Source organism: Microtus pennsylvanicus, chromosome 1 (genome assembly GCF_037038515.1).
Source record: "Microtus pennsylvanicus isolate mMicPen1 chromosome 1, mMicPen1.hap1, whole genome shotgun sequence".
NCBI lineage: Eukaryota > Metazoa > Chordata > Mammalia > Rodentia > Cricetidae > Microtus > Microtus pennsylvanicus.
In genome coordinates this window covers 99,940,625-99,967,733 of record NC_134579.1, presented here as the reverse complement: position 1 = coordinate 99,967,733, position 27,109 = coordinate 99,940,625, and the positions used below count along the sequence as shown (strand labels likewise).

The window sequence follows — 27,109 nt, the reverse complement described above, 5'->3', positions numbered from 1 at the left end:
CTCAGATACAGAAACTCTGCCTAGGATCCTCAGTGATGGTGGGGGTTAGAGAAGGTCAAGCAGAGCTATAGAACACTTGCCTAGGATTCTCCAGTGAGAGGCTGGGACCTGGCTAAGATTCCCCAGTGGAGAGAGTAGTGTAGTTCGTGGGCAGAGCTCAGCCCCAGTCTTCAAGTGAGGTCTAGGTAGTGTAACCTAGTTTCATAGTTCCTGACCAGAATGTCCCTGGGAGGGGATAGAGGCATGGTTCAGCACCAAAGCACTTGCCTAACCTTTATCCATTCAGACAGGAACATCCCAAGCAGAGAAAAGCAGAAGAAAGAAGGAAATAACCCCCAATCCTAGCTGTTTTCTTGCATGTTTGTTTTTTGCCTTTGTTTTGAGACAGGGTTCACTTTGCAGACCTGGCTGTCATGGAGCTCACCTTGTAGATCTAGTGGGTCTCAAACTTAGGGGGATCCGCCTGCCTCTGCCTCTGTTTACCGAGTGCTGGGCTTAAAGAAATGTGCCTCCGTGACCAGTACAATCTCAGTTTTATGACAACCAAGGCTGCAAAGTGAACCCTGTCTCAAAACAAAAGCAAATGTGTGTGTGTGTGTGTGTGTGTGTGTGTGTGTGTGTGCGCGCACGCGCACGCGCGTGCGTGCACACGCACGCATGCGTGTTTGTTTTCTTTGGAATGCCTGTAAATATGATGCATATATATGTGAAGACAGAAGAAAACCTCAAGCCTTGGTCCTCACATTCTACATTTTACTGAGATGCGTCTCTCTCTTTCTCCCTCCCTAGCCCTTAAGTTTCTGGAAATTCTCCTGTCCCTGACATCACCACTCCGCATCCTAGCAGGAGCCCCTGGGACTAGAGACAGCTAACGAGGTTAGCTAACATGGCTTATAGGGATTCAAACTTGGATTCTCATACTTGTAGAGCAAATGTTTTACACACTGAGCCATTTCCCATCCCCCACACCCCACTTTGGATGCCCACTCACCGGGATGAGAGCACCCTGGGCATCTTTGCAGCCACAGTGAATTCTGAGCATACACTTGTCGTCATGCAGCACGTAGCCAGGTTCACAGACACAACCCCCCTTGCAGGTGGAGGGGGCTTTATGGCTGATGCCCCTACAGAGGCCATCTGGGTCCGAACAGGAAGCCAGGCAGGAGGGAAGGCAGTTAGTGTAGACAGTGTGGGCTGGGCATTGTAGAGCTTTCGGATGGAGAGAAAGTGGGGTTAGTGGAGAGGAACACAATGACGCAAGGAAGCAGAGGAAATAAGGCTGTACCAAATGACCCACAGAGGTTGGGAACTTTTTCTTTTCTTTTGTTATTTCTTTAGCAAACATTTACTGAGCATGGGGTATGTGCCGACTTATGAGGAAAGAAACTAAGAAGAGTGGACCTTGGACTGGAGAGAGAGTGGTTAACTTAGTGGTTAGTGTTGCTTGCTGCTCTTGTAGAAGATCTGAGTTCAGTTCCCAGCACCCGGGTTGAGTGGCTTATAGTTTCCTGTAATTTCCACGGGCTCCAACACACACACACACACACACACACACACACACACACACACACACATACACACAATCTTTAAAAAGAAGGAAGAGAACAAAAAGAAGGAGGAAGATCTCCCAAGTCTGTGTGAAAAACTAAGATCTGAGAAAGTATCACTGACCCAGCCATGGATTCCCAGAATCCTTCCCCACTGTGGTCTGTGGTGCCCTTAAACTCTCAGAATGTGATTTCTCTGATCCCTTCAGCCATAAGGACACCCTCCCTCAATTTTCCCCATGGCTCCCTTACTGATTTGGGTGCAGCTACTGTTGCCATAATTGCTGTCAAAGCAATAGCTCCCTTGGGGACACTGAAAATTCTGGCACTGGATGGTCCCTTTCATGCAGGCACAGCTCTGGGTGCAGCCCCTGGAGATCCAGGTCTTGCCTGCCTGCAGAAGCCACAGGAAGAGAAAGGGAGTGAGAACTTGGCAGTGTGTTCTAGAGACAAGTTTATGGCCTGAATGGATTACCCACACACTCTAGAGAAGTAGAGCCCCCCATCTGCGGGGCCAACCATCCACAGTAGGTGGGAGATACTAGACTGGCGAGATGACTCAACATTAAGTGCGCCTGTCGATATTTACACTCCCCAAGTTTAGATTCCTGCACTCACACTGGGACCCTCAAAACTGTAACTCTAGTTCCAGGCTGTCTGATGGCCTCTTTTGGCCACTTCAGGCACGTGTACTCAGCTGGCACACGTTCACACAGACACTCAGATATACGCATAAATGAAGTTTATAAAATCTTTTTAAATTGCATTTAGTGCTGGTGGATGTGGTTTGATGGTTGAAGGTCTGTGCAGAACCCCTCCCACTCCCAGTGAGGAGTTGAGGGCATGGCTCAGCAGTAGATTGCTTGCCTGGAGCCTTCAAATGAGTTACTGCTATGTGATAAAGAGCTAAATTCCTCGCCTGGAACCGCATGGTCACTCACACTTAGACGACCAGTCCACTGAGTGCCAGGCCCTGATCAGTGTACACTCCAGGGTCAGCCATTCGGACATGAGCATCCTAGACTCAGGGAAGCAGAGGGAAGGATGAAGTTACCCCAAAACGACTCTCCACACCCACTCACCGGGATGAAGGCACCCTGGGCGTCTTTGCAGTCACACTGAAGTCTGGGCACACACTTGTCCTCATTAAACACAAAGCCTGGGTGACAGAGGCAGCCCTCCTTGCAGGTCGAAGGCACTCTGGTGCTGACTCCCTCACAGTGGCCATCCAGGTTGGAGCAAGAAGGCAGACAGGAGGGAAGGCAGTGGGTGAATAGGCTGTGGGCCGGGCACTGCAGAGCTATAGGGTGGAGGGAGAGTGCGGTTAGTGGAGAGGTCCAGAGGGGGTTTGAGGAAGCAGAGGCTACAAAACCAGAGGAGATGGAAGGTTCAAGAGAACTTGAACATAGGTTGCTTTTTTTCCTCCCAAACATTTACTGGCCACAACCTGTGTGCCAAACCCTTAGAAAAGAAAGTAAGAAGAACAGATCTTCTAGATGATTGTGGGGTACTAGCCATAGAGACACCCAGACTAAGAAATTACCCAGTCCAAAAGTACCAATCCCCAGAATCTCTCCTCACTTTGTGACCTCCTGCCCTGCCCTCCCAGGCCCAGGAAAGCTCCTTCTTGCCTGCCCCTGCTCTGTCCAGCCATGAGCACCCTCCCCAGTCCTTTCTGCGGCTCCCTTACTGATTTTGATGCATTCACTGCTGCCATCCTTGATGTCCTTGCAGTAAGTCCCCGAGGGACACTGGAAATTCCTGCAGTGGATGGCCCCTCCCACGCAGGCGCAGGTCTGGGTGCAGCCTCTGTTGATCCAGGTCTTGTCTGCCTGCAGAAGCCAGGGGAGAAAATGAAGTGAGGGCAGAAGGCTGCTTAGAGGGCAACAGTCTCGTCTCTCTGAAGTGCTGACCTTTACCCTTCCTATCCGCAGGTTTCTTATTTAGTTAACCCATCATTTATGGAAAATTTGGGGGGAAATGACCTGTGTGATTGGTACAGCACCTGCCTACAATTCCCATCAAAGTGCTTACAAAACAACCGTCCCTTGGAGGCCTGGGAGCACAGCGCAGTTCACACAGCTTCTGACTACATACAGTCTCCTGGTGGGGTTTGGATGTGGAGGCTCAACTATAGAGCACTTGTCTAGTATATTCCAGACCTGATCAACCTTCACACTCCAAGGCAACCATGTGTATAGAAAGGTACATCCCAGGTGCACAAAACACAAGAAAAGAACAAGTCGTCCCATCCCAATTTTCAAAACAATCTTTTTGTGTGGAGATGGGTTTATTTGTGTGTGCAGAACTAGGGCACATGTATCTGTAGAGGTCAGAGGATTCCACTTTGTATTGAGACAGCTCCACTCCCCCTCCTTTTTTCTTTTTACATGTCCTTCTCCACGAAGCACAAAGACTCCCTTGAGTTTCTAGAAATTCTCTATCTCCTAGTAGGAGCCTGGACTACAGAGACAGGCTACCCAGCCAGTTTACTTGGGCTGTGGAGATTCAATTCAGATTCAAACCACATTCTAAGCCATCTCCCCACCCCGCACCATCCCAGTCTCCAAGCCCACTCACCGGGATGAGAGCACCCTGGGCGTCCTTGCAGCCACACTCAATTCTGAGCACACACTTGCCGTCATGCAGCACAAAGCCAGGTTCACAGACACAGCCCTCCTTGCAGGTGGAGGGGGCTTTGGTGCTGATCCCCTCACAGTGGCCTTCTGGGTCTGAGCAGGAAGCCAGACAAAATGGCACGCAGTTGGTGTAGTGGCTGTGGGCAGGGCACTGCATAGCTATGGGGCAGAGGGAAAGTTGGATTAGTGGAAAAGCTCAGAGAGGCTCAAGAAGCAATGACTACAGGAGGGCTGAATGACCAACAGAGCTTTGAGGGTTTTTACCCCCTCTCATATTATTTATTCAGCAAACATTCACTGAGCATGGGATGTGTGCCAAGCCCCTAAAGTAATAAAATGTCTTTCCAAGTGAATGTGGGAAACTAACCACGGAGAAGGTGCCCAACTGAGTTCTCTACTTTATCCCCCACCTATAAGGTCCAGAGAACTAAGCCCCTTCTTGCCCTGTCTGATCCACTGAGTCATGCGCAAACCCCCTCCACCTTCCCCCATGGTGGCTCCCTTACTGGTTTTGACACAGTTACTGGTATAATCTTCGTTGTCCAGGCAGAAAGTCCCTGAGGGACACTTGAATTTCTGGCATCGAATGACCCCTCCCATGCAGTTACAACTCTGGGAACAGCCTCTGGAGATCCAGCTCTTGCCTACCTGAAGAAGTCAGGAGAAAAGGAAGTCAGAAAGGAGGGGCTGGTTTGAGGTGGCCAGCCTCACCCGCTGTCTGAAGGGCTTCAGTCTACCCTCCCTAACTGTACATTCAGAATCTAGTGTGCCAATTAACCACAGGTGGAAAATATTTGGAAAAAGAAAACCACTACATCTTGTCAGGATGTAATGGCAAACACTTCTAATTCAAGTGCTAGGGAAGCAGAAGCAGGTAGATATCTGTGAGTTCAAAGACAACCAGGGCTACATAGTGAGATTCTGTCTCAGAAAACAAAAACAAACACAAGGGCAAATGCTGTATCTGGGGCTAGCAGTACAGTTCAGGGGTGCAATGCTCACCTGGACTCCTCCTGAGGGGGACTAGAGTATAACTCACCCTTAGACAATCTGTCTATAAGCCGTACTGAAAGGCTGGGGCATGGCTCAGTGGTAGAGCACCTACTACCTAGAATCCTCCAGTTTGGGGATAGAGGTGTGGCTCCTTGGTAGTGGGCCTGCCTAGACTATGGCAGGCCCTGACAAACCAGGGAAGGACATCCCAGGTGGAAAGAAGCAGAGGAAACTAGAAAGTGGCCACCAAACCTATTTTTTTTTTAAAAAAAAATTTGTATGTGTTTGTCTATGTTTGTGTGGGGGAGTGACTGGGGAAGGACTCATCCATTGAGGCCTGAGGACAAGCTCTAGTTTTTGACTCGTCTTCCATTCTGTGTTGAGATAGTCCCCCCACACCTCACTCTCTGCTGCTGTTCTCCACAAGACTAGCCAGCTCCCACTTTCTAAAGACTCTCCTGTCTCCCATCTCCCAGGAGGAGCACCGTAAGAGAACTACTACAGCAGTCATGTGGGCCGTGGTCATCTGAACCCAGATCCTCACCCCTGCAGTGTGTGGCTGTTCTTGGTTGTCAACTGACTACATCTGGAATGAACTAAAACCCAATGACTGAGCACACCTGTGAGGGATTTATTTATTTTTTTCTTAATTAAATAATTTGAAGCGGGAAGACCCACTTCTAATCCAGATCTTTGAGGTAGGAAGATCGACCTTTAATCTACCTGCTGGCAGCCCATATAAAAGACATGGAAAAAGGAAGCTTTCACATTCTGTCTGTCTGTCTGTCTCTCAATCTCTCTCTCTCTCTCTCTCTCTCTCTCTCTCTCTCTCTCTCTCTCTCTCTCTGCTTGCTCTCACTGGCAAATCCATTCCTTCACTGGCATTAGAGCCTACTTTTTTGGGACTCTGGTGTATACTAAAGACCAGCAGAGAAATCCAGCCTCATAGACTGAACAACTATTGGATTCTTGGGCCTCCCATTTACAGGCAGCCACTGTTGGATTAGACTTACAGGGTAAACCATCCTAATAATTTCCCTTCCTATATCTAGAGAGATTCATTCTGTCGAGAACCCTGTCGAATACACACAGCAAGAGATTTACCCACTGAGCCCTCTCAAACCAACTCTCTATACCAACTCACTGGGATGAAGGCACCCTGAGTGTCTTGGCAGCTACACTCGATTTTGAGCATACACTTGTCGTCATGCAGCACAAAGCCAGGTTGGCAGACACAGCCCTCCTTGCAGGCGGAGGGGGCCCTGGTCCTGGCACTCTCACAGTGTCCTTCCGGGTCCAGGCAGGAAGGCAGGCAGGAAGGAAGGCAGTCGGTGTACTGGCTGTGGGCTGGGCACTGCAGAGCTAGGGGATGGAGGGAGAGTGGGGTTAGTGGGAAGAACAGAGACAGACCACAGAAACCAGGCTGGGTAGAATGATCAGTATAGCTTGGGGGGTTTCTTCCCCCTTTTGTTATTCATTTAGCAAACATTTATTGACTGTGTGCCATGGCTTGGAATAAAAAGGTAAGGATATGTGGAATATTGACGTGGATATGGAAGACTAACCTCTGAGAGCTAACGCTGAGAAGAGTACAGCCAAGCTGTGGATCCCCAGCATCCCTCATCACTGTGGGATTGCCTATCCCTAAGCTCCACCTTGCCCTACCTCTCGTCCCTCCAGCCATAAGCACCCTCCCCACCTTCCCCCACGGCTCCCTTACTGATTTTGACACAGTTACTGCTGCCATCATTGCTGTCCTTGCAGTGAGTCCCCGATGGACATTGGAAATTCCTGCACCTGATGGCCCCTCTCATGCAGGCACAGCTCTGGGTGCAGCCTGTGGACATCCAAGTCTTGCCTGTCTGCAGAAGCCAAGGGGTGAGAAAGAAGCGGAGACGGAGGATGCGCTAGAGAGCCAGGCTTAGCCTCATGCCTGCAGGGCTTAAGCAGGCCCTCCTCACATTCAAGCTCCATATCTATTCAGCCAACCATGCACCAGTAGAAAATATCTGATTTTTAAAAAATGGCATTTGGGGCTGCAGGTTCAGAGACAGAAGACATGTGTATAATTTCCCAGTGAAAGTCTAAGGGTGTGGCTGAGCAGTACATTGCTTGCCTAGAATCACATCAGGCAGGGTGTGCTGCTTGGCTCAGAGTTAGAAGGCTTGCCTAGAATCCAGTACTAAGATGCTGGGGGCAAGGTTCATCCTTAGAGCCTTTGCCTGCTGTATGCCAGGCTCTGAGGACATAGGTCTTCACATTTCAGGGCCAGCCATACCGACAGGAATATCTCAAGCAGAGAGAAGCAGAGGGAAGGAGGAATGGACCCCAAGCCCACTCTCCACACCTACTCACTGGGATGAAGGCACCCTGGGTATCTTTGCAGCCACAGTGAGTTCTGGGTACACACTTGTTCTTATCAAGCACAAAGCCAGGGTGGCAGAGGCAGCCTTCTTTGCAAGTGAAAGCCACTTTGGGGTTTGTGCCCCTGCAGTGGCCGTCCAGGTTGGAGCAGGAAGGAGGACACGGGGGAAGGCAGTTGGTGTAGAGGCTGTGGGCCGGGCATTGCAGAGCTATAGGGAGGAGGAGAGACGGATTATTGGAGAGGTCCAGAGGGACCAAAGGGAGTAGAAACTACAGAAGCCAGGCTGGGATGAACAACGAACAAGCTTAGGAGAGCATTTTCATTCTTTTGCCATTCACTTAGCAACCGTTTACTGAGTGTGGGCTGTGTGCCAAGCCCCTAGGAAAAAAAGAAGACGGATCTCCCAAGTTAATGGGAGAGATTAACCATTTAGAGATTTAAACTGAAAAGGAACACAGCCCAGCCATGCATCCCCGGAGTCCCTGTCCACTGTGGTGCTTCCTATCTCCCAACTCTTAGGTCAGGACACTGACCCCGCTAGCCATGAGCGCACTCTTTCTACCATCCCTGGGATTTCCTTACTGATTTTGACGCATTTGCTGCTGCCATCTTCATTGTCCTGGCATTGAGCTCCTGAGGGACACTGAAAATTCTGGCACTCAATGGCCCCTCCAATGCAGACACAGTTCTGGGTACAGCTACTGGAGATCCAGTTCTTGCCTTCCTGCAGAAGCCATGAGAAAAGAAATATAGTGAGGGGGAGAACTGCTTCTGGAGAGACAGCCTCTCCTCCTGCTGAGGACCTTGTTCTTTTAGCCTGCGGGTTTCATTCTACCAAATTAAAACACACACACACACACACACACACACACACACACACACACACACACAGATAGAAAAATATAAAAAAAATTGCATCTGAGGCTGGAGGTGGAGCTGAGTGAAGAGCCCCAGTGTCCAGTCCTTTATCAATGGCTGGAAAGCATCAGGCCCTGACCAGCTTTCATACTCCAGGGCCATGCATAGAGAGACGTTCATTCCAGACTGAGAGAAGCGATGCAAAGGAGAAAGTGGTCCCCAGTCCTATCTCTACGCCACTCACTGGGACGAAGACACCCTGGGCGTCTTTGCAGCCACAGTGAGTCTTGAGCACACACTTGTCATTATTCAGCACGTAGCCCGGTTGGCAGATGCAGCCCTCCTTGCAGGTGAAGGGGACTTTGTGGCCAGAGCCCTCGCAGCGGCTGTTGGGGTCCAAGCAGGAAGGTGGACAGGAAGGAAGGCAGTTTGTGTAGTGGCTGTGAGGAGGGCATTCCAGAGCTACGGAGTAGAGGGAGAACAGCATCAGTTACATCAGTTATGAGGGCCAGAAGGGGCCAAAGGAAGCAAAGGCTGCAGAACCAACATAGTTTGTCCCCGCTTTTTATCCATTCCACATTGACTGAGTACGCATGGGCTGTGTGTTAGCCCTGAGGAAATAAATAAATGAATAAGGTTCTTTTAAATTAATGTGAGAAACTTAGCCAGGCCAGTCAGCAATAGCAAAGTGACCTTCATGTCCTCAGTCCTCCTAGACGTATGTGTATAGGACATACAGCTATAATGGGGACGCAGGACAGGGAGGAGAAACTGCCACGGGATTTAAAATGGTCTTTCAGGGAAACAGCTGTGTGTGGTGCCTCAGAGCTGTACCATCAGCACTTGGAGTACAGAGGCAGGAGGATCCAAACTCAAGGCCACTGTCAGCTACATAAGTAAGTTTAACAACAGAGAAAGACAGGGCTGAAGAGATTTCCCAGAAATAAAGGTGCTCGTCAGCAAGCCTGAGGACCCGAATTGGATTTTTGGGATGCCAGTGAGAGGAGAGAATTAATTCCTGAAAGTTGTCCTCTGACCTCCACATGTGTGTTCTTACATGCATGCATATACACACACATGCACACACACACAATAAATAATGTAATAAACAAAGCAAAACAGAGAGTGACCAAATAGAACATACACTGTGTTCATGAATAAGGAGCGTCAGCAATATGCTGTTCACATCAATTATTTCTCAGCGAATTAACTTGCTCCTCCCCCATCCCCTCACTGAGAGATTCTAGGCGATCACTCTACCCCTGAGCTACATTCCTAGCCTGGCTGACTTAGCATGTATATTACATCATATATCTTAAGCTACTTAGAGATGGTTAAAAGTGTATTGGAGGGTATACACAGGTTCTATGCAGACTCTATGCCATTTATGAAAGGGACTTAAGCATCCTCAGATGTTGCTACCCTTGGGGTTCCTGGACCCAATCAGACCCCTGCTGATATGGACAACTATAAGTACTAAAAAGTTTTAATCATCCCACTTGCTTTGCATTTTAAAATATCTTACGTGTTTATGTGTGTGTGCATGCATGTGTATGTGTATCTGTGTAATGTGCATAAGGGTGCTCACAGAAGCCAGAAGAAGGTATCAGATGCCCTGGAGGCAGAGTTACAGGGGTTTGAGAGTCACCTGATGTGGATGTTGGAAACTGAACTTGGGGTCCTCTGCAGGAGCACTTAACTGCTGAGCCATCTCTCATGCTTTAAAATTTTAAAGGATCTTCATTTATGTTGAGGGCTACACAATTGTAGAGATCCCAAAATTGTTCTTACCTACCGAGTCATCTCTCTGGTCTTAATGTTTGTTTGGCTATACAACTGAGCCAGTGCTCTTAACCTCTGAGCCATCTTTCCAGCCCGCCCCCCCCCCCCAACTTTTTAGGTTACAGGGAACATACCTATTACCCTGGTGTTCAGGAGGCAAAAGCAAGAGAACCTTGAGTTTGAGGCCAGTCTAAGCTACAGAGATATGTGGGGAGAAACGGGGTCTGGGAATAGCTATGGGGAGACTCCAGGGGAGACTCACGGCAGAAGCTGCTGTTCCTCCAGATAGGTGGCTTGAGCCCCTGTTTCTGGCAGGCATCCTGGAAGGACTGAAGAGCCTCACAGAGGGCACGGAAGAGTTCTCTGAATTCACAGAAGTTGTTCATACATCCCAGCAGGAAGGGCTTAAGGGATACCCGGGAAGCACACTGGGCCCAGGTAGGACCCTGGAGAGCAGTCTGGCAGTTTGCTTGGGCTTTCTCAAAGTCAGTGGGCCTGCAGTTTCCGTTCATGATCTCCTGTTGCTCCACTTGGATATTCTGCTCTTCGATTTTCTGGCAACTAGAACAGGAAAAGCAAGGGCTCAGAAGAGCTGGGCATGGTGATGGATGCTGTGATCCCAGTACTTGGAAGAGGGGAGGCTGGAGGATCAGAAGTTCAGAGCCGAGGTTGGTGAGGAAGCTCAGCAGGCAAAGCACTTGCCACCAAGCCTCAGGACCTGAGCTCGGTCCTTGGAACCTACATAACAGAAAGGGAGAGAATGGATTTATATAAATTGTCCTCTGACTTCCACACATGCACCATGGCACATGTACACACACAAACACAATTCATAAAATTAAAAGAAAATGTTTTAAGTTGCTCAAGGAGGCTGGAGAGATGACTTAGTGGTTAAGAACTTGTTGCTCTTGCAAAGGAGCCAGGTTCAGTTCCCAGTACCCACACGATAGTTCTCAAGCATTCATAACTCCAGTTTCAGGAGATCCAGTGTCCTCTTCTGATCACGGTGGGCACCAGGAACACATATGGTACACAAACACACCCACAGACAAAACACTCACACACATAAAATACAATAGAAATCTTAAAAAACAAAAAGTTGCTGGGCAGTGGTGGAGCATGCCTTTGATCCCAGCACTTGGGAGGCAGAGGCAGGTGGATCTCTGTGAGTTCAAGGACATCCTGGTCTACAGAGTGAGCTCTAGGACAGCCAGGGCTATGAAAATCAACCTTGAAAGAAAGTTAGTTGTTCAAAGTCATCTTTAGCAAAAGTGAGTCTAAGACTGTCCTGTACTATGTAAGATTCTGTCTTAAATACACACACACCATATATAACCAATAACAATAAATTTAAAATGGAAGTTGGGAATGTAGTTGCAGGGTAGGGCCCTTGCCTTGCATGTCTGAGGTCCCCTGTACTGCAAAAATAAAAGAAGATAAGTATGGTGGTGCGTGCTTGCAATCCTAGTGCTCAGGAAGCAATGGCAAGAGGATGTTGGTGAGTTCAAAGCTAACCTGGTCAATTTATTAAGTCCCAGGCCAGCCAGGGCTACACAAGAAGACCCTGTCCTGAAAGGGGAGAAGGAAAAAAAAGGAATGGAAAAAAGGAGGAAGGGAAAGAGGAAAAGAAGAGGCAGAAATTAAGAACAGGTGGCCAGACTTAGAAGACCATTACTTTGGGTCCATGTGTTTATCTTTCCAGCTCTCCATGTACTCCTGCTCATCCTGGGCTAGTTCATCACTGGATGTCATGAGTTCATCCTCTTCTTCACCGTTGAAATTTCCACACACACCACAGACCTGGGAGGGCAGAGAAGAGTAGGTTTTCAGGGCTAAAAGGGTAGAAAAGTTTATCTTTTTCTTTTTCTGCTGCTGGGGTGAAACCCAGGGCTTCGGGCAGGTATTCTACCACTGAGCTACAGACCTCATTGCCTTTTCATTATTTCAACTTTTATTCTTTGGAAACAGAGTTTTCTGTACCCTAGGCTAGCCTCAAACTTGATGTGTAGCTGAGGATGACTTTAAATTATTGATCTTTCTGCCTCCAGCTCCTAAGTGGAGGAATTACAGGCTTGTACTACTACACATAGCTTATGCATTGAAGGAATGAACCCAGGGCTTCCTGGATAGTAGATAGGCACTCTTCCAAAAGAAGTAAAACTCATGCCTTCTAATATTTGAGACATGGTCTCTTTGTGTTATCCTCTCAAGTGCAAGGATTGGAGACGTGTGTCCAAAATGCCAGGTGCTAAGAGCATTTTTCATTGATGCATACTTGTCATCTATAAATAGACAGGAACACTTGGCCTTCTTCCTCTACTCTGGAGAGTGACCTCTTTGGTGTGTTCGAATGGGGTACCATTCTATCCCCCAAAAAGTCACCTCCCCACCAACACAGCCAGTTGTTTCCCTTCTCACCTTTCCATTAGAGGATGCAGGGATTTTGATATCTAAGAAATTGTTGCTCTCAAATTTGACTTGAACTTCATCCTTAATTGTGACAATGGTATAGACGTCTTCAGTCGTGATGCTGACTCCTGGGATCTGGGTCGTGGCAGGAAGGGTGACCAGCGTGTCATTGATCTGAAAAGGAAGACAGAACCATGAGTACATGAAGAAACCAGAAGCCTCTCCTTCCAGACTTTGCTCCTAATCCCACCCACTGTACCTAGCTCACCAGGACTGAATGGCGCTCTTGCAGAGTGACTCGGAAGCTGAAGATGTCAATGTATAGCTGATAGACACTGAAAGTCTTGGGTTTGGTGCGGGTATGCTGGTCAGCCTTGGCACTGATGGTGAAGAAAGGCAGGTTCATGCTGGGGTGGCAGACTTTGACCATGATGTAAGTACACATGTCTTGGATTGGATGGCTATGGCCATCGAAGCTCACGATCTGGGAATCCTCTGAGATATGACACTCTCCCATCTCTGTGGAGAAAGAGGTGGATGAGGGATCATTCCAAGACAAGATCCCTAGGAACACAGTTCATCCTTCTCTCTAGTCCAGGCCAGAGAGGCCCAAGAGAGCAGGGACCACATTAAAGAAAAGAATCAGGGGCTGGAGAGATGGCTCAGTGGTTAAGAGCATTGCCTGCTCTTCCAAAGGTCCTGAGTTCAATTCCCAGCATCCACATGGTGGCTCACAACCATCTGTAAAGAGGTCTGGCGCCCTCTTCTGGCCTTCAGGCATACAGACAGAATATTGTATACATAATAAATAAATAAATAAATATTTTTAAAAAAGAAAAGAATCAAAGGGCAGGTAAGGTGTGACTCACGCTGCTGGGGACTTATGCCATGTGTGGTAGTTTGAATGTAAGTGACCCCCATAAGCTCACAGAGTGGCCTTATTAGGAGGTATAGCCTTGTTAGAGGAAGTGTGTCTCTGTGGGGGTAGGTTTTGAAGTCTCCTTTGCTCAAGCTACACTCAGTGCGACAGACAGTTCACTTCCTATTGCCTGCAGACAAAGATGTAGAACTTTCAGCTCCTTCTCCTGCACCATGATTGCCTGAATGTCATCCACCATGAAGATAATGGACTAAACCTCTGAACTGTAAGCTAACCCAATGAAATGTTCTCCTTTATAAGAGTTGCTTTGGTCATGGTGTCTCTTTGCAGTAAATGAAACCCTAAGACACCATGGGAGAGCAGGTGTAGGCCAGTGAGATGAGGGAACAGGTAAGGACACTTGCAGCCAGCTGAAAACTCAACTCTGATTCCCAGAACCCACATGGTGGAAGAAGAGAACTTATTGACATAAGCTGTCCTCCATGTGCACAGGTTCCTGCTGACTTCGCCACACAAAATAAATAATAAATGTATTCTTAAAAAAAATTAAAGAAAGAGCTAGGTATGGTGGGACATGCCTAAAATCCCAATACTTGGGAGGTAGACAGAGGAAGATCAGAAGTTCAAGACCAGCCCAGGGGAGAGAGAGGGAATGACAGCGTGAGTTCTGCTACAGGTCCTTCAGATATAGTCAGGCTACGTCAGACTCAGCACAACAGGGGATGTAGGGAAGAAGGTGGAGGACTTAGAAAGCCGCTCCTAGTGACTGAGGGTTCCCTGGCAGGATGCCCTGCTTACCTGCAGCACAGCGCAGCAGCCCATTCTGGCGCAAGCACACATGGTTGGCCGCACAGGCCGTTTTGCTGCAGGTGACGTTGCTGTGGACTGAGCACGTGCAGAGGGTGGTGCAGGTCTTCTCTGTGTACCAGCTCTCCCCCAACTGTGGGGCATGGCCAATCCAAAAGGGTAACTGCATTTGGTCCCTTCCCTTCCCCCATCTTTTTCCCTTCCTTCCCTCCCTCCTTCCCTTCTCCTTACTCTTTCCTCCCCTCCCTCCCTTCATTTTCTCCATTTTCCTCCTCTTCCTCAACCTCTGTTCTCCTTCTATCTGTCCATCTATATTTTCTATGCAACAGAGTCTCATTATGTAGCCCAGGCTGTCCTTGAGTTCACGACCCTTCTGCTTCAGCCTTCCCCAACACCTGGGTCTAGATCTATTTTTCTCAGTCTCTCAGTGTCTAGCCTTTGTCCTCATCCCCACTCTGTCTGGTCCCACTTTTTCTTACTCTGAGGCTTCCACTTCCTCTTGCCTCCCCATACCCGCATGAAGCCAGAAAGGGAGACCATCCCTGCCATATGGCCTCTCACCAGGTGGTAGGAGCCGTCCTGGTCACTGCAGCCACACTGTCTGAGGGGCACACAGGTAGTTCCACTCAGGATGTGGCCTGTCTGGCATTCACAGCCCTCAACACAGGGCAGGGTTGGACAGTTTCTTGGGCTGCTTAGGGTGAGGCAGGTGGCTGGGCAGGGGTTGGCACAGGGGTTATAGCTGCTCCTGGGTGGGCACCTCAGAGCTAAGAAGAACACAAATGTTAAGAACAACAGAATGGCATTGTTATCTCCTGACCTCGGAGTGACAGTCCCTGGGAAGGTTCACTGATGAGTGAGGAACCCTAGTCCATCTGGGGGATAGGTTTTTAAATCTTTTTCTGTTTTTGAGGCAGGGTCTCATGTAGCCCCAGCTAGCCTTGAACTTGCTATGTAATCAAGTATGCTCTTGAATTCCTGATCCTTTGCCTTCATCTCCCCTGTTCTAGGATTAGAACCATGCCTTATTTTATTAATTGATTAACTGGCTGACCAGTACAGGGTTTGGTTCTGTAGCCCAAACTGACCTCATAATCCTCTTTATTCAGCCTCTTGATTCTAGGGTTGCAAGCATGGACTACCACACATGGCTCTCATAGCTCTACAGTGAACTATTATGTAGGCTTCCAACGGAAGTATGACCTGGGCACGGCAGGCAGGACACACCTAAAAGCTCAGGAGGCTGATGCACTGCTAAGAGTTCAAGGTCAGCATGAGCTATATAACACCTGTCTGAAATCCTATCTTCCTCCTCAGCCATGATGAATGCCCTGGTATGTGCTACAACGTGGATGAACCTGGAAAATCACACTAAGTGAAAGAAGTTAGTTACCATAGGACACATACTATATGATTCCTTGTGTGTGCAAATGTTCACACGTGTGTGGATATATGTGTGGGGATGGGTGTGTATGGGCGAGGATGTTAAAGGTAAAGCCTAACTTCCGATATCATTTCTCAGGTGCTGTCTACTTTTTTTGAGAGAGAAAGAGAATCAGACAGACAGACATGCACAAAGAGAGGGGGAGAGAGATAGAAGACAAAGAGAGAAAGGGGAGAGATAAAGAGAAAGGGTATAAACTATGCAGTCCCGACTGGCCTAGAACTCCCTAAATAGCCCAGGCTGACCTTGAACTCCTGACTTTCCTGCCTCCACCTCTCAAGTGCTAGGATTACAAGCACCGAACAACACTCCTATTCTTACAGGAAGCTAAGTTTGCAGAGAAAGGGGGCTGAGGTGGGGGATGGAGTGTTAACAGGTCAGACTTCCAGCTGGGAAAGAAAAGGTTCCGGTGCTGGATGGTGGTAGGGATTGATGGCTGGAGAACAAAGTGAATGCCCTTCTTACCAGTCAATTTTTTTTGATTTGTACACTTAAAAATGCCCAAAATAGTTTGGACATTTTATACAAATGGTGTCACATACAACCCTTTGTGGCTTCTCTAGTAAGCAGAGTTTTCAACATTCATCCCTGTTGAGCTAGAATTTCATTCTTTTTCCAGCTACACAATTGTAGGAATGTGCCCCATTCTGTCTACCCACTGCACAGTAGATAAGACATTTGAATTGTTCCCAATCTTTTTTGCTCTTGGTATGGTCTTGCTAGATAGCACAGGCTGGCCTCCAACCATCCTTCTCCTGCCTCTGCCTCCCAAGTACAGGGATTACAGGTAAGCACCTAGCCCAGACTTGCGTCCACTTGTTGGCTGTGATGAAAGGTGTTATAGACCTAGGTAGATGAATTGTGGTTATTGTCCTCAGCACGCATGCCAGACTGGATTGCAGGTCAGATGATAAATCTATTTTAATTATTTTTAGGAACTGCCATACTGTTTTCCCCAAATGGCTAAAATGGGGGTTTAACTCCACGGTGGTGGGTCTGCCCAGTATACACAAAGCCCTGGGCTTGATCCTTAGCACTACGAAGAGGGAAAAGGAGGCTGTAAATCTCAAATCCCAGCAGGCAAGAGGGTGTTTTTTTGGGGGGGGGGGTTCAAGACAAGGTTTCTCTGTAGCCTTGGAGCCTGTCCTGGAACTAGCCCTTGTAGACCAGGCTGGCCTCAAACTCAGAAATCTGCCTGCCTCTGCCTCTCGAGTGCTGGGATTAAAGGCATTCGCCGCCACCACCTGGCAAGAGGGTGTTTTGAGAACACTCTAGACTGTACAGAAGTTCAAGGCCAAGCTACTTACCAAGGCTCTGTCTCAGAAACCAAACAAATGGGATTGGGAAGATGGCTAAATGGGAGAAGTGCTTGCCAAGTAACTGCAGACTAGAATTGGGATCCCCAGCAAAGGCATAAAAACTGTGTGGGCGTGGCTGACTACCTGTAATCCAACAATTCAAAAGGCTGAGACAAGGGATCCCAGGGTCAAGCTGGCTAACTGGACTAGCCCATGAAAAAGTTCCAGGTTTATTGAGAGACCCTGCCTCAGCAAATAAAGTGGAGAAAGATCAAGGGAGACACCTGAGGTCAACCTCTGGTCCTCTCTCCTCTCTCTCTCTCTCTCTCTCTCTCTCTCTCTCTCACACACACACACACACACATGGGCATACATATCTGCATACATGTGTGCCCACACATGTAAAAATGAATACGCAGGGGCCAGTAATGGATCAGAGGATAAGTAAGTGTGCTTGCTGACAACCTGCTGACCTGAGTTTCATTACCAGGACCCTCATGATGGAAGGAGAGAACCAACTCCTGCAGCTGTTCTCCAACCTCCACATGCACACTATGGTTTGCACATACATGCACACGCGAAAGAAAGGAGTGCATACCCACATGCACACCACACACAAATACACAGTAAAAACCAACAAATCCAAACAGAAAACAAAATAAATTTAAAGCAATTTAAAGACTGCTTCTGGCCAGAAGGATGGCCCATGCCTTTAATTCCAGCACACAGGAGGGAGAAGGCAGGCGGATCTCTCCACCTGATCTACATAGCCAATTTCAGGCAGCCAGGGTCCCACAGTGAGACCCTGTTTCAAGATTAATTAATTAATTAAAAATACTTTTTTTAGCCAGGCAGTGGTGACACACGCCTTTAATCCCAGCACTCGGGAGGCAGAGGCAGGCAGATCTCTGTGAGTTCGAGGCCAGCCTGGTCTACAAGGGCTAGTTCCAGGACAGGCTCCAAAGCTACAGAGAAACCCTGTCTCGAACAACCAAAAAAACAAAAACAAAAAACAAAAGACAAAAAAAAATACATTTTCTAAAAAGGAAGAAGAGGACAATAACTAGACACAAGGCCAAATTTTTGATGATATAAAAATCAGACAGAGTCAAGCATGGTTGGTATACACCTGTAATTCCAGCTCCTCTTCACTTACACAGCAAGTTGGAGGCCAGCCTAGGTTACACGAGATCCTAAAATCCTGCCTTAAAAAGGGGGTGGGGCATGGGGGGAGGGAGGCTCTGGCACTGTAAGACAGAGCCAAGCTGAGAGAGGCAGAATGGGGAAGAGAAGAGAGCTTCCTGTGGGTGTGGATGCAGGCTGAGGAGCAGGGCTGAGAGATGGGAGAGGATGGGGTTCTCAGGATTCACCAGGGGTGTAGGAGCTAGAGGGGGATCACTCACGGCAGAAGGTGCTGTTGCGCCAGGTAATCACTTGGCCAGCTTGGGCACACAGCGATGCATAGGCCTGCAGGGAGCGGCACAGGGCCAGGATGTCTCCGTTGGTCCCACACTGGCCGTACACACAACTGGAGAAGCTGGCCTGCGGGGGCACCGCTTCGTGGCAATTGGAGAAAGGTCCTGGAGGACAAGACAAGGTCGGGAAGAGGAGAGTGAGCCCTGTGAGCAAGCTGGGCCTTGAGGCTTCTGTATAGCTGGTTTAGGGGATGCATGTGTATCTGTGTGTGTGCGCAAATGCATGCGTAGACCAGAGGACAATCTCATTTCAGTCCTCAGGATTCATCCACCTTGGGGTTTAATTTTTATTACTATTATTATTACTGCGTGTCTATAATATATCTGTATGGGCATATGTGCTATGGCATGTGGAGGTCAGAAAACAACTATGTAGAGTTAGTTCTTTCCTTCCAAATTTACATGAATTCTGGGAACAAAACTCAAGTCAGAGCACGAACCTTTACCAACTGAACTCCGATCTTCAGGTTTGACGGTTAAGTGCTTTTACTCTCTGAGCCATCTCACTGGCCCTCCTCATCTATACTGTGTGTGTGTGTGTGTGTGTGTGTGTGTGTGGTGTAGAGACACATGTGCCGCAGCACATATGTGAAGGTCAAAAGACACCCACAGGAGTCAGTTCTCTCCTTCCATATGGGTCACAGGGATCAAATTTGATGGCAGGCACCTGTGTCCTGCAAGTCATCTTTCCAGTCTTCCATCTTGCTTTTTGAGACATGGTCTATCATTGACCAGGCTGGAACACACCTAGTCAGCTAAGCTGGTTAGCCGTGAGCTCCAAGGATTCGCCTATCTCTCTTCTCTCAGCCCCGGGATTACACATGTGGACCAACATGCCTGGGCGTTTTTATAAAAGTTATTGTTTTGTGAGAAAGGGGTATATATGCATGCCACAATATCCATGTGGAGGTTAGAATACAACTTTCTGTAGTTGGTTCTGTGGGGATTCCAAGGACTGAACTCCGATCTTCAGGTTTGACGGTTAAGTGCTTTTACTCTCTGAGCCATCTTTCCAGCCACACATTCGGGTTTTGTATTTGGGTTCTAGGGATTGCAGTCAGGTCCTGTGCTTACAACACATGCACTTTCCAACTGCGCTATCTCCTCTGCTTTAGCACAGCTAACTTCATGTCCACTTGCACCAAAGCCTGGATGTAGTCAGGCATGGAATCGCAGGCCTGTAATCCCAGCACGTGGGAGAATGAGGGAGGAGTACCACCATGATTTTGAGGCCAGCCTGAGCTACATAGTGAGACTGAGCCCACCCTGGTCTGAAACAGGACTTATCTGAAAAAACAAACATGGCCTGGAAATGTAGCTCAGTTGTGCTTGTGTGGTGCACCCTGGTTTTGATCCCCAGCACCACATGAACTGGATGTGATGGTGAACATCTGTGATCCCAAGCATTCAAGAGGTAGAGGCAGGAGGATCAGAAGTTCATTGCCATCCTTGGCTACACAGCAGGTTCAAGGCCAGCCTGCAACACACACACACACACACACACAACCTTGTCTCAAAACAAAAACAAACAAAAACCAAAACAACGATGGCAAAACCAGGAGCACTAGGAACCTGTGCGGAGAAGGCCTGCCAGGCATGGCTCCTAAGAGATAGATAGTCTGTACTCCTGCCGGCCTCCCTGCCTTTCCGTCTGCTGCTTCTCTGGCTTTATCCCATCGTGACCTGTTCCACCTCTTGTCCAGGGCAGAGGACAAAGGGCACTGGGAGGAGACGCCTCTCACCAATAGGGTTCATCAAGATGGCGCATTTTTTAGTCCAGGCGTCGTCCATGCTGTTCTCTTGGCAGCTGGAGGTCTTGCCCCCGACTACAAAGCAGCTGCATGAGGAGGAGAGGAGAGGTTAGAAAGGCTAGGTTTGAGGGAGAATCCTCCAAACTGAAGCTAAGCCATGGAGAGGGAAAATGGGAAGGAAACACATTGGCACCCTCAAGTGGGAAGGCCAGGGGACACATCAGGAAGGAAGAGGCTAGAGGCCAGCGGGGCTTCTCAAACCTCGGTGTCAAAGGCAAGCATGAGAGAAGTCAGCTGGCACAGGCCTGAGGAGCCAGAACCATTTTATTAAACTTTTTACATTTTTTTTGGGACAGGGTCTCCTACATAGCCCTGACTGTCCTAGAACTCACCATGAAGACCAAACTGGCCTCCAACACAAAGAGATCTACCTGCTTCTGTCTCCCAAATGCTGGAACTAAAGGCATGAGCCACATGCCTGGCTTGTTTACCTTTTATTATTTATTCTTTAATGTTTAGTTTATTATGTTTAATTACATGTGTGTGTGTCTGTGTATATGCCCATGAGTGCAGACGTCTGGAGAGGCCAGAAGAGGGCATCAGAACCCTTTTAGCTGTAGTTAAAGGTGTTTGTGAGCCACCACGTGTGTGCTGGGAACCAAACCTGGGTCCAGTGCAAAACAGGAAGCACTCTAAATGCTGAGCCACCCTCAGCCCTTTTCTGAGACAGGGTCTCATGTAGCCCAAAGTAGCTTTGAATTCACTATATTGCCCAGAATGACATCGAAGTACTGAGCCCCTGCCTCCATCTCCCATCTGCTGAAATTATAGTTATGGACCATCATGCTTGATTTACGTGGTGTTGGGGATGCAACCCAGGGCTTCATATATGCTAGCAGAGCACTTTCCCACTGGGTTACACCCAGTACTGTTGGAACTTTTCAGACTTGTGGTCTCAGGTCAGGAATGTGGCCCTAGCCACTGGCTATACGTTTATCTGTCATAGGCAAAGCCCTGAGCTCCATCTCCAGCACTGGAAACTCGGAGAGGCTGAAGAGCAGAACTGGCTGGATCCCAGGCAGTACGGTGGACAGCACAGAGGAAACCAGACAAACAAAGGACACTCATTTGCAGACTTCCCCCCAGAAACTAGTTTCCCTAAGCCCAGCTCAAAGATGCCCAGGTCCCCCAAGTTCTGATTTCCATGTCCATCTTCCTATGCCCATTTTTCCTTAGGCCTAGCTCGCTCGCTAAGGCTCAGTCTTCACTAGACCTACCTCACCCAAGCACAATTCACCCAGGCTCAACTCACCTAGTCCCAGATCCCTACACCCAAACTCACCCAGGCTCAGAAGCTTCAAGTATTTTCCAAGCAGCTCCCAGAAGAAGTGAGTTGCCTGCAGGCTTCCCATCTGGACGCAGATTGTCATCCAAACTGTTATTGTTGTAGTTCCCTAAGGAAGAGAGACGTTGTAGGGATGGCGTACGTTGCATAGGGTCACCCTTGAACTCACTAAGTAGCAGAGCTTCAGGTCCACCTAGTTCTGAGGCCACTTCCTTTCCAACTAGAAGAAGACACGTTGCTTAACGCCATATTAAAGCTAACCCTTTGGTCTTTTTGTTTTTCTTTTAGATGACAAGGTCTATATACAGCAGTCTAGCCTTGGACTAACTATAGCTAGGGATGGCCTTTCAGGTTCATCTCCAAGTCCTGGTATTATAGACATGTACTACCGCCTAGGTCATGCAGTCCTGGGATGAGACCCAAGACTCCCTGCATTCAAGGCAAGAGCTCTACCGATTGAGCTGCAGCCCCAATCCACCTGCCGTCTTTGTTCTTAAGCAGGTTTCTTTGAAGCCCCAACTGCCCTTGAACTCACTGCCTGACAGAGGGTGGTCTCTACCTCCTGAGGACCATTACATGTAGAAACCCTCTCCTCTTTCCCTCTGGCTTTCCCAGACACCTGCTTTGGGGGTGTCCTCAACTCATTCATTGGTTGACAAGTTCTGAGAACACCGTGGAGACAAGGGGAGTGGGGGAGATTTCCCCAAGGGTCTTACCACACAGCCCACAGAGGAAGCCAGCGTATAAGGAAGGCACTGTCACCTCCACCAGGTGCTTTCCGTCAAATCGAACCTGAAGCCCAAAGTCCGTGTAAAGCAGGACAAAGATGCCGCTCAACCTAATGGTCACCCGTCCTTTCAGAGGCCACACAGGGAGTGCCACCCGTTGGTTATTCAGCTACAGAAATGGGCACAACATAGTAGAGAGAGTCAGAAACTTGGGACAAAGATGAAATGGGGCACAGTGGGAAAAAAATGTAGAACAGGATAGAGGGTTTGGAGCTCAGCTCTTGGAGGTAGAAGCAGAGGAAGGGGTAGTAGTTCAAAGTTCTCCTCGGTTACATAGCAAGTTCTGGGCCAGTGTGGACACATGAGACCCTACCTCAAAATAACAACTGAAAGAAAAAGGAAGGAGAAAGAAGTCGGGTGATGGTGCAGGGTTGTGGAGGCAACAGAAGACACATACCACGACTGTTCGGCCTTTGAACAGGGAGACTTTGAGGTCGAGGACCTGCACGTGGACAGCTTTGACACTGGAGACTTCCAAGTTGCCATCACGAACCTCGTTGGTGACACTCACTACAAAGTTGTTGTCATGAACATTGGACCAGCAAGGCTGAGTCAGTACGTAAGTGCAGGTGCCCATAAAATGATGCAAAGCTCCATCAAATGTCAGGTAGTGGGGGTCACCTGAGGCAATGCAGGTGGCTGCACCTACAGAAGAGAGGTCAGGCTTTGGTGTCTCGTTGCCCCACACCCCAGAAGCCTTGAGTCAAGGCTGCCAACTTAGGGAGACTGTTTTGAGGTGGTACACATCCTTGGATTTCAGTTCCTTCTTGGGAGAATTGTTGGATTGGCCCAGGAAGGTCAAGGAAGGAGACTACCTTCCTCAACTTCATGTTCTCAGCCCTTGAAGATGCTGATCCTACTTTGAAAGTTTGGATCTGGAATTCCAAAGACACATGCATATGCCAGAATCTTGATTCTCCAGTTCAGTATTATAGGGAAATGGTAGAAACTTTAGGAGTGGCAGAAGGTTTGAGGTCAGTTGGAGGGATGTTGTTGAAGGGGATTGCACTTCTTTCTCTTTCCTTCCCTCAAGTCCCAGCCATGATGCAAGGAATGTTTTGTTCTGCTGTTTCCCAACAGGATGTGCTGTCTAACCACAGGACCCAAACAACAAGATCAAATGATCACAGACTGAAACCTCCCAAACGGGGAGATCAAGGAAAACGTCCTCCTTGTCCTCCTCACTTTTCTCCTCCTTCCCCCTCCCTCCTTTTATTCAATAATAAAACATTTGTTGATTTTTCACACAGTCCAATTACTTCTACACAAATGGCTTCAAAGTAGTTACATGGCCCCAAAGGATTGTGGGTTAACAGTCTAGCCAACAGCCTCAGGACATTTGCCCCTCTGCTCTCAACTGTTCCCCTCTCTCTCATCACTCTGAACACTTACTGATCCTAGGGGGAAAGAAACCCCCTGAAGTGTCTATCTAAGCCCAAATGAGCGAAAGCAGTGACATTTTCAAACCCATAAAAACTCAGGGAGATGGGACTGAGCATCACAGCGGACAGCCTTAAATGTTGGGTTCTTCTGCCGTCATAGCTTCAGATGAGACCCTGACACACCGGGAAAGAGGGTGCCTCATGGCAAAATCGTCTCCACCAGACTGGCCTGTGAGCAAACTTTAGGGGCATTTCTGTGATTCTTAGCTGATATACGATGGCCCGGTCCCCTGGAAGCAGTACAGTCCCCTAGGCAAGCAGTGCTAGGCTGTTGAAGAGCTAAATTTGATTTTGGAAGAAGCCAGCAGCATTGTTTCTTCAGCTCCTGCCTCCAGGTTCTTGCCTCGGTTTCCCTCAATGTAGGACTGTTAACCTGTAAATTGAAATAATCCCCTTCCTCCCCAGGTTGTTTTGGTCCTGACCTTGATCATGGCATAGAAAGCAGAGGAGAACACTTTGAGAAAAACCTCGCTTTTGTTTCATGAGGTTTTAAGGAAGTCTGAAAGCACAATGCCAAATCAGAATTTTACAGCTAAATTGTACTCTTTTTTTTTTTTTGTTTTGGTTTGGTTTTTTGAGACAGGGTTTCTCTGTAGCTTTGGTGCCTGTCCCGGAACCAGCTCTTGTAGACCAGGCTGGCCTCGAACTCCCAGAGATTCGCCTGCCTCTGCCTCCTGAGTGCTGGGATTAAAGGCGTGCGCCACCACCGCCCGGCCTAAATTGTACTCTTAACAGCTATTTCTCCCAGTTAGGGTCTGATTTCCAATGAAAACTGTTCTTGCACATTGACTCCCTGGTATTGTCCGAGAGCTGTAAAGTTTCAGTCTCCTGATAGGACATGCAATGATTATACAACAACACAAACCAAGAAACCCTTTGCAAGATTAATGCAAGAAATCTTTGTAAGAAACCCTCACAAAGATTAATGTGACATTTAGGCCAAAGAAAACGTCAACGTGGCGTTAAAAATATGCTCTCCACAGAACGATCAACCAATTAAAAAATAAAATAAAAGAGGCCTAATTTTTTGAACTGCAAACTGCTGCATTACTCTTATTTCTGAAGGCAATAAACCAAAAAAAACTCCCCCAGCGGAAGTCCTTAAACAAACTAAATGCTTACTTTTTATTTTTGTTTGTTTGTTTGGTGTTTGCTTTTGGTTATTTTGATGATGGTGGTTGTTTGGGAGTTTTTTGTTTTGTTTTTATCTTTTGAGACAGGGTTTCTCTGTGTAGGTTTTTTTGTTTGTTTGTTTTGTTTTTTTGGGTTTGTTGTTTTTGTTTTTGTTTTTTCGAGACACGGTTTCTCTGTAGCTTTGGAGCCTGTCCTAGAACTCACTCTGTAGACCAGGCTGGCCTAGAACTCACAGAGATCCTCCTGCCTCTGCCATCCAACTCCTGGAATTAAAGGTGTGCGCCATCACCGCCTGGCAAAATGGTTTATTTCTGAACGTATACATCATATCTGCTCCAAAGAATAAAGACACCCAGCTGGTTGGTGGTGTATACCTTTAATCCCGGCACTCATGAGACAGAGGCAGATGGATCTCTGAGTTTGAGGCCAGCCTGGTCTACAGAGTGAGTTCCAGGACAGCCAGGACTACACAGAAAAACCCTGTCTCAAAAAAAAAAGATACAAAAGGATAAAGACAGACACAACAAAGAATACCTCACCAAGAATGTACGCAGTAGTAGGAATCGAATGTAGCCTAAGGATATGGAAGGAAACACATTCTAAGACCAGAGAGTTTTCCCACAACTAGAAGAACAAAAGTTATTACTTGATACCCGGTGTTTCTCATTTCTTTCTTGAAACCTTGGTAAATGTTCGGGTGTCGACAGCGTCCTTTAAAGGCAGCATTGAGATCTCTGCTCGTGTCCTCAGAGAGGGCTCGAACGTACTGGATCTTTGCCTCTAGGCCCAGCAGGTAACTCATCTCGGAATTTTCTTCCCTCTCCCGGCAACCTCTGCTCTTCTCTTTCCTGCTTGAGTGTTCGAAGATTTTCAGAGGACTCTTCCCCCGGCACTTCTGATGGATACTGTTGCCCGGAAGTACCTGTCGTGTTCCTCACGGGTTCTTCTCCCGGAAGTACCTGCCATGCTCCTCGAGGCTTCTCCCGGATGTGCCTGTCACGTTCCTGGGAGCTGCTCATACCGGAAGTACCTGTCGTGTTCCTCCCCGGGTTCTTGGCTTCTCCCGAATGTGCCTGTGGCCTTGCCCACAGCTGCTCCTCCCAGACCTAGAGGTACTCGCTGGACACCTGAAATTTCCTGAAGGGATTTCCTGTTGCACTCCAGGCTCCTCGCAGCACAGAGCAGAATATTCTGTCAAGCTCCCGATTTCGCAGATTCTTCCCAGGAACCATCTTCTGCTGTCTTCCTCTCCTTTCCTTCCTTTTTATTATTTATTTGTTTGTGTTTGTTTTAAACAGCCTCTGGGCTGGAAAGATGGTGCAGGATAAGTGAAGAGCACTTGCCGCTTTTGCAGCCAGAATTCAGTTCCCAGCACTCAGGATGTAGGGTTAGGGGAGCTTCCAACTGTCTGCAACTGCAACTCCAGGGGATGTGGCGCCCCCTCTGGCTTCTTCAGGTACTTACATCCACGTGTACACCCAGTCTCACACAGAGAGACACAAACACATTTACAGTTAAATATTGAGACAGTCACGTGTAGCCTGGACTGGACTCAAACCAGCTATGCAGCTGAGGACGGTGACCTCAAACTCCTGATCCTCCTGCCTCCAACTCCCAAATGCTAGGGTTACAGGCAGGCACCACCACCACAGCTAAAGCTTTCTTCTTCATAAATGGTTTTTCTCATTATTTGTTCCAATCTCAGTAAAAATCACCAACGCAAATCTCTAGTTGAGTCCCTCGTTTTGGGGAACACTGCTTTTGGCAATGTTTTCCATGTTACTTTACTAAGTTCTGCTTTCCATATTACTATATTACCAGATCTTGACGAAAGTGACTTAAGCATGGGGGCCTTCTGGCATGCAGTGTGCCGGGGAGGCCACCGTGGTGGGAAGGTGTGGTGAAGAGGATGTCAGGTAGCTCCTGTGGCATCCTGATAGCCAGGGAGCAGAGGAGATGGATGCGGGCGCTCGACTCGATTTCCCCTGTTCACGTAGTCCAGGACCACAGCCCATGGAACCATGAGGCTTCCATTTAGTGTGGGTCGTCTCACTTCAGTTAACTGAATCTAGAAACTTGCCAAAGGCTTGTTTCCTAGATGTTTCTAGACCCTGTCAATCTGACACTCAGTATTAACCATCATCATCCTCTC

The 27,109-nt window shown here is 48.2% G+C and overlaps 1 protein-coding gene across 1 annotated transcript in view; it reads right to left on the bottom strand.

Annotated features, from left to right (window-relative positions):
* Zan (zonadhesin) overlaps window positions 1–27,109 on the bottom strand; it is an 84,305-nt gene that overhangs the window by 32,534 nt on the left and 24,662 nt on the right. The window contains 22 exon segments of the mRNA XM_075974048.1: window positions 992–1,209; window positions 1,800–1,941; window positions 2,630–2,847; window positions 3,238–3,419; window positions 4,096–4,345; window positions 4,693–4,834; window positions 6,324–6,541; window positions 6,900–7,041; window positions 7,535–7,752; window positions 8,127–8,268; window positions 8,647–8,864; window positions 10,447–10,745; window positions 11,860–11,984; window positions 12,603–12,767; window positions 12,853–13,112; window positions 14,272–14,413; window positions 14,842–15,047; window positions 18,426–18,602; window positions 20,240–20,334; window positions 21,591–21,702; window positions 22,310–22,490; window positions 22,779–23,026. Coding sequence (XP_075830163.1) covers window positions 992–1,209; window positions 1,800–1,941; window positions 2,630–2,847; window positions 3,238–3,419; window positions 4,096–4,345; window positions 4,693–4,834; window positions 6,324–6,541; window positions 6,900–7,041; window positions 7,535–7,752; window positions 8,127–8,268; window positions 8,647–8,864; window positions 10,447–10,745; window positions 11,860–11,984; window positions 12,603–12,767; window positions 12,853–13,112; window positions 14,272–14,413; window positions 14,842–15,047; window positions 18,426–18,602; window positions 20,240–20,334; window positions 21,591–21,702; window positions 22,310–22,490; window positions 22,779–23,026 — 4,100 coding nt within the window.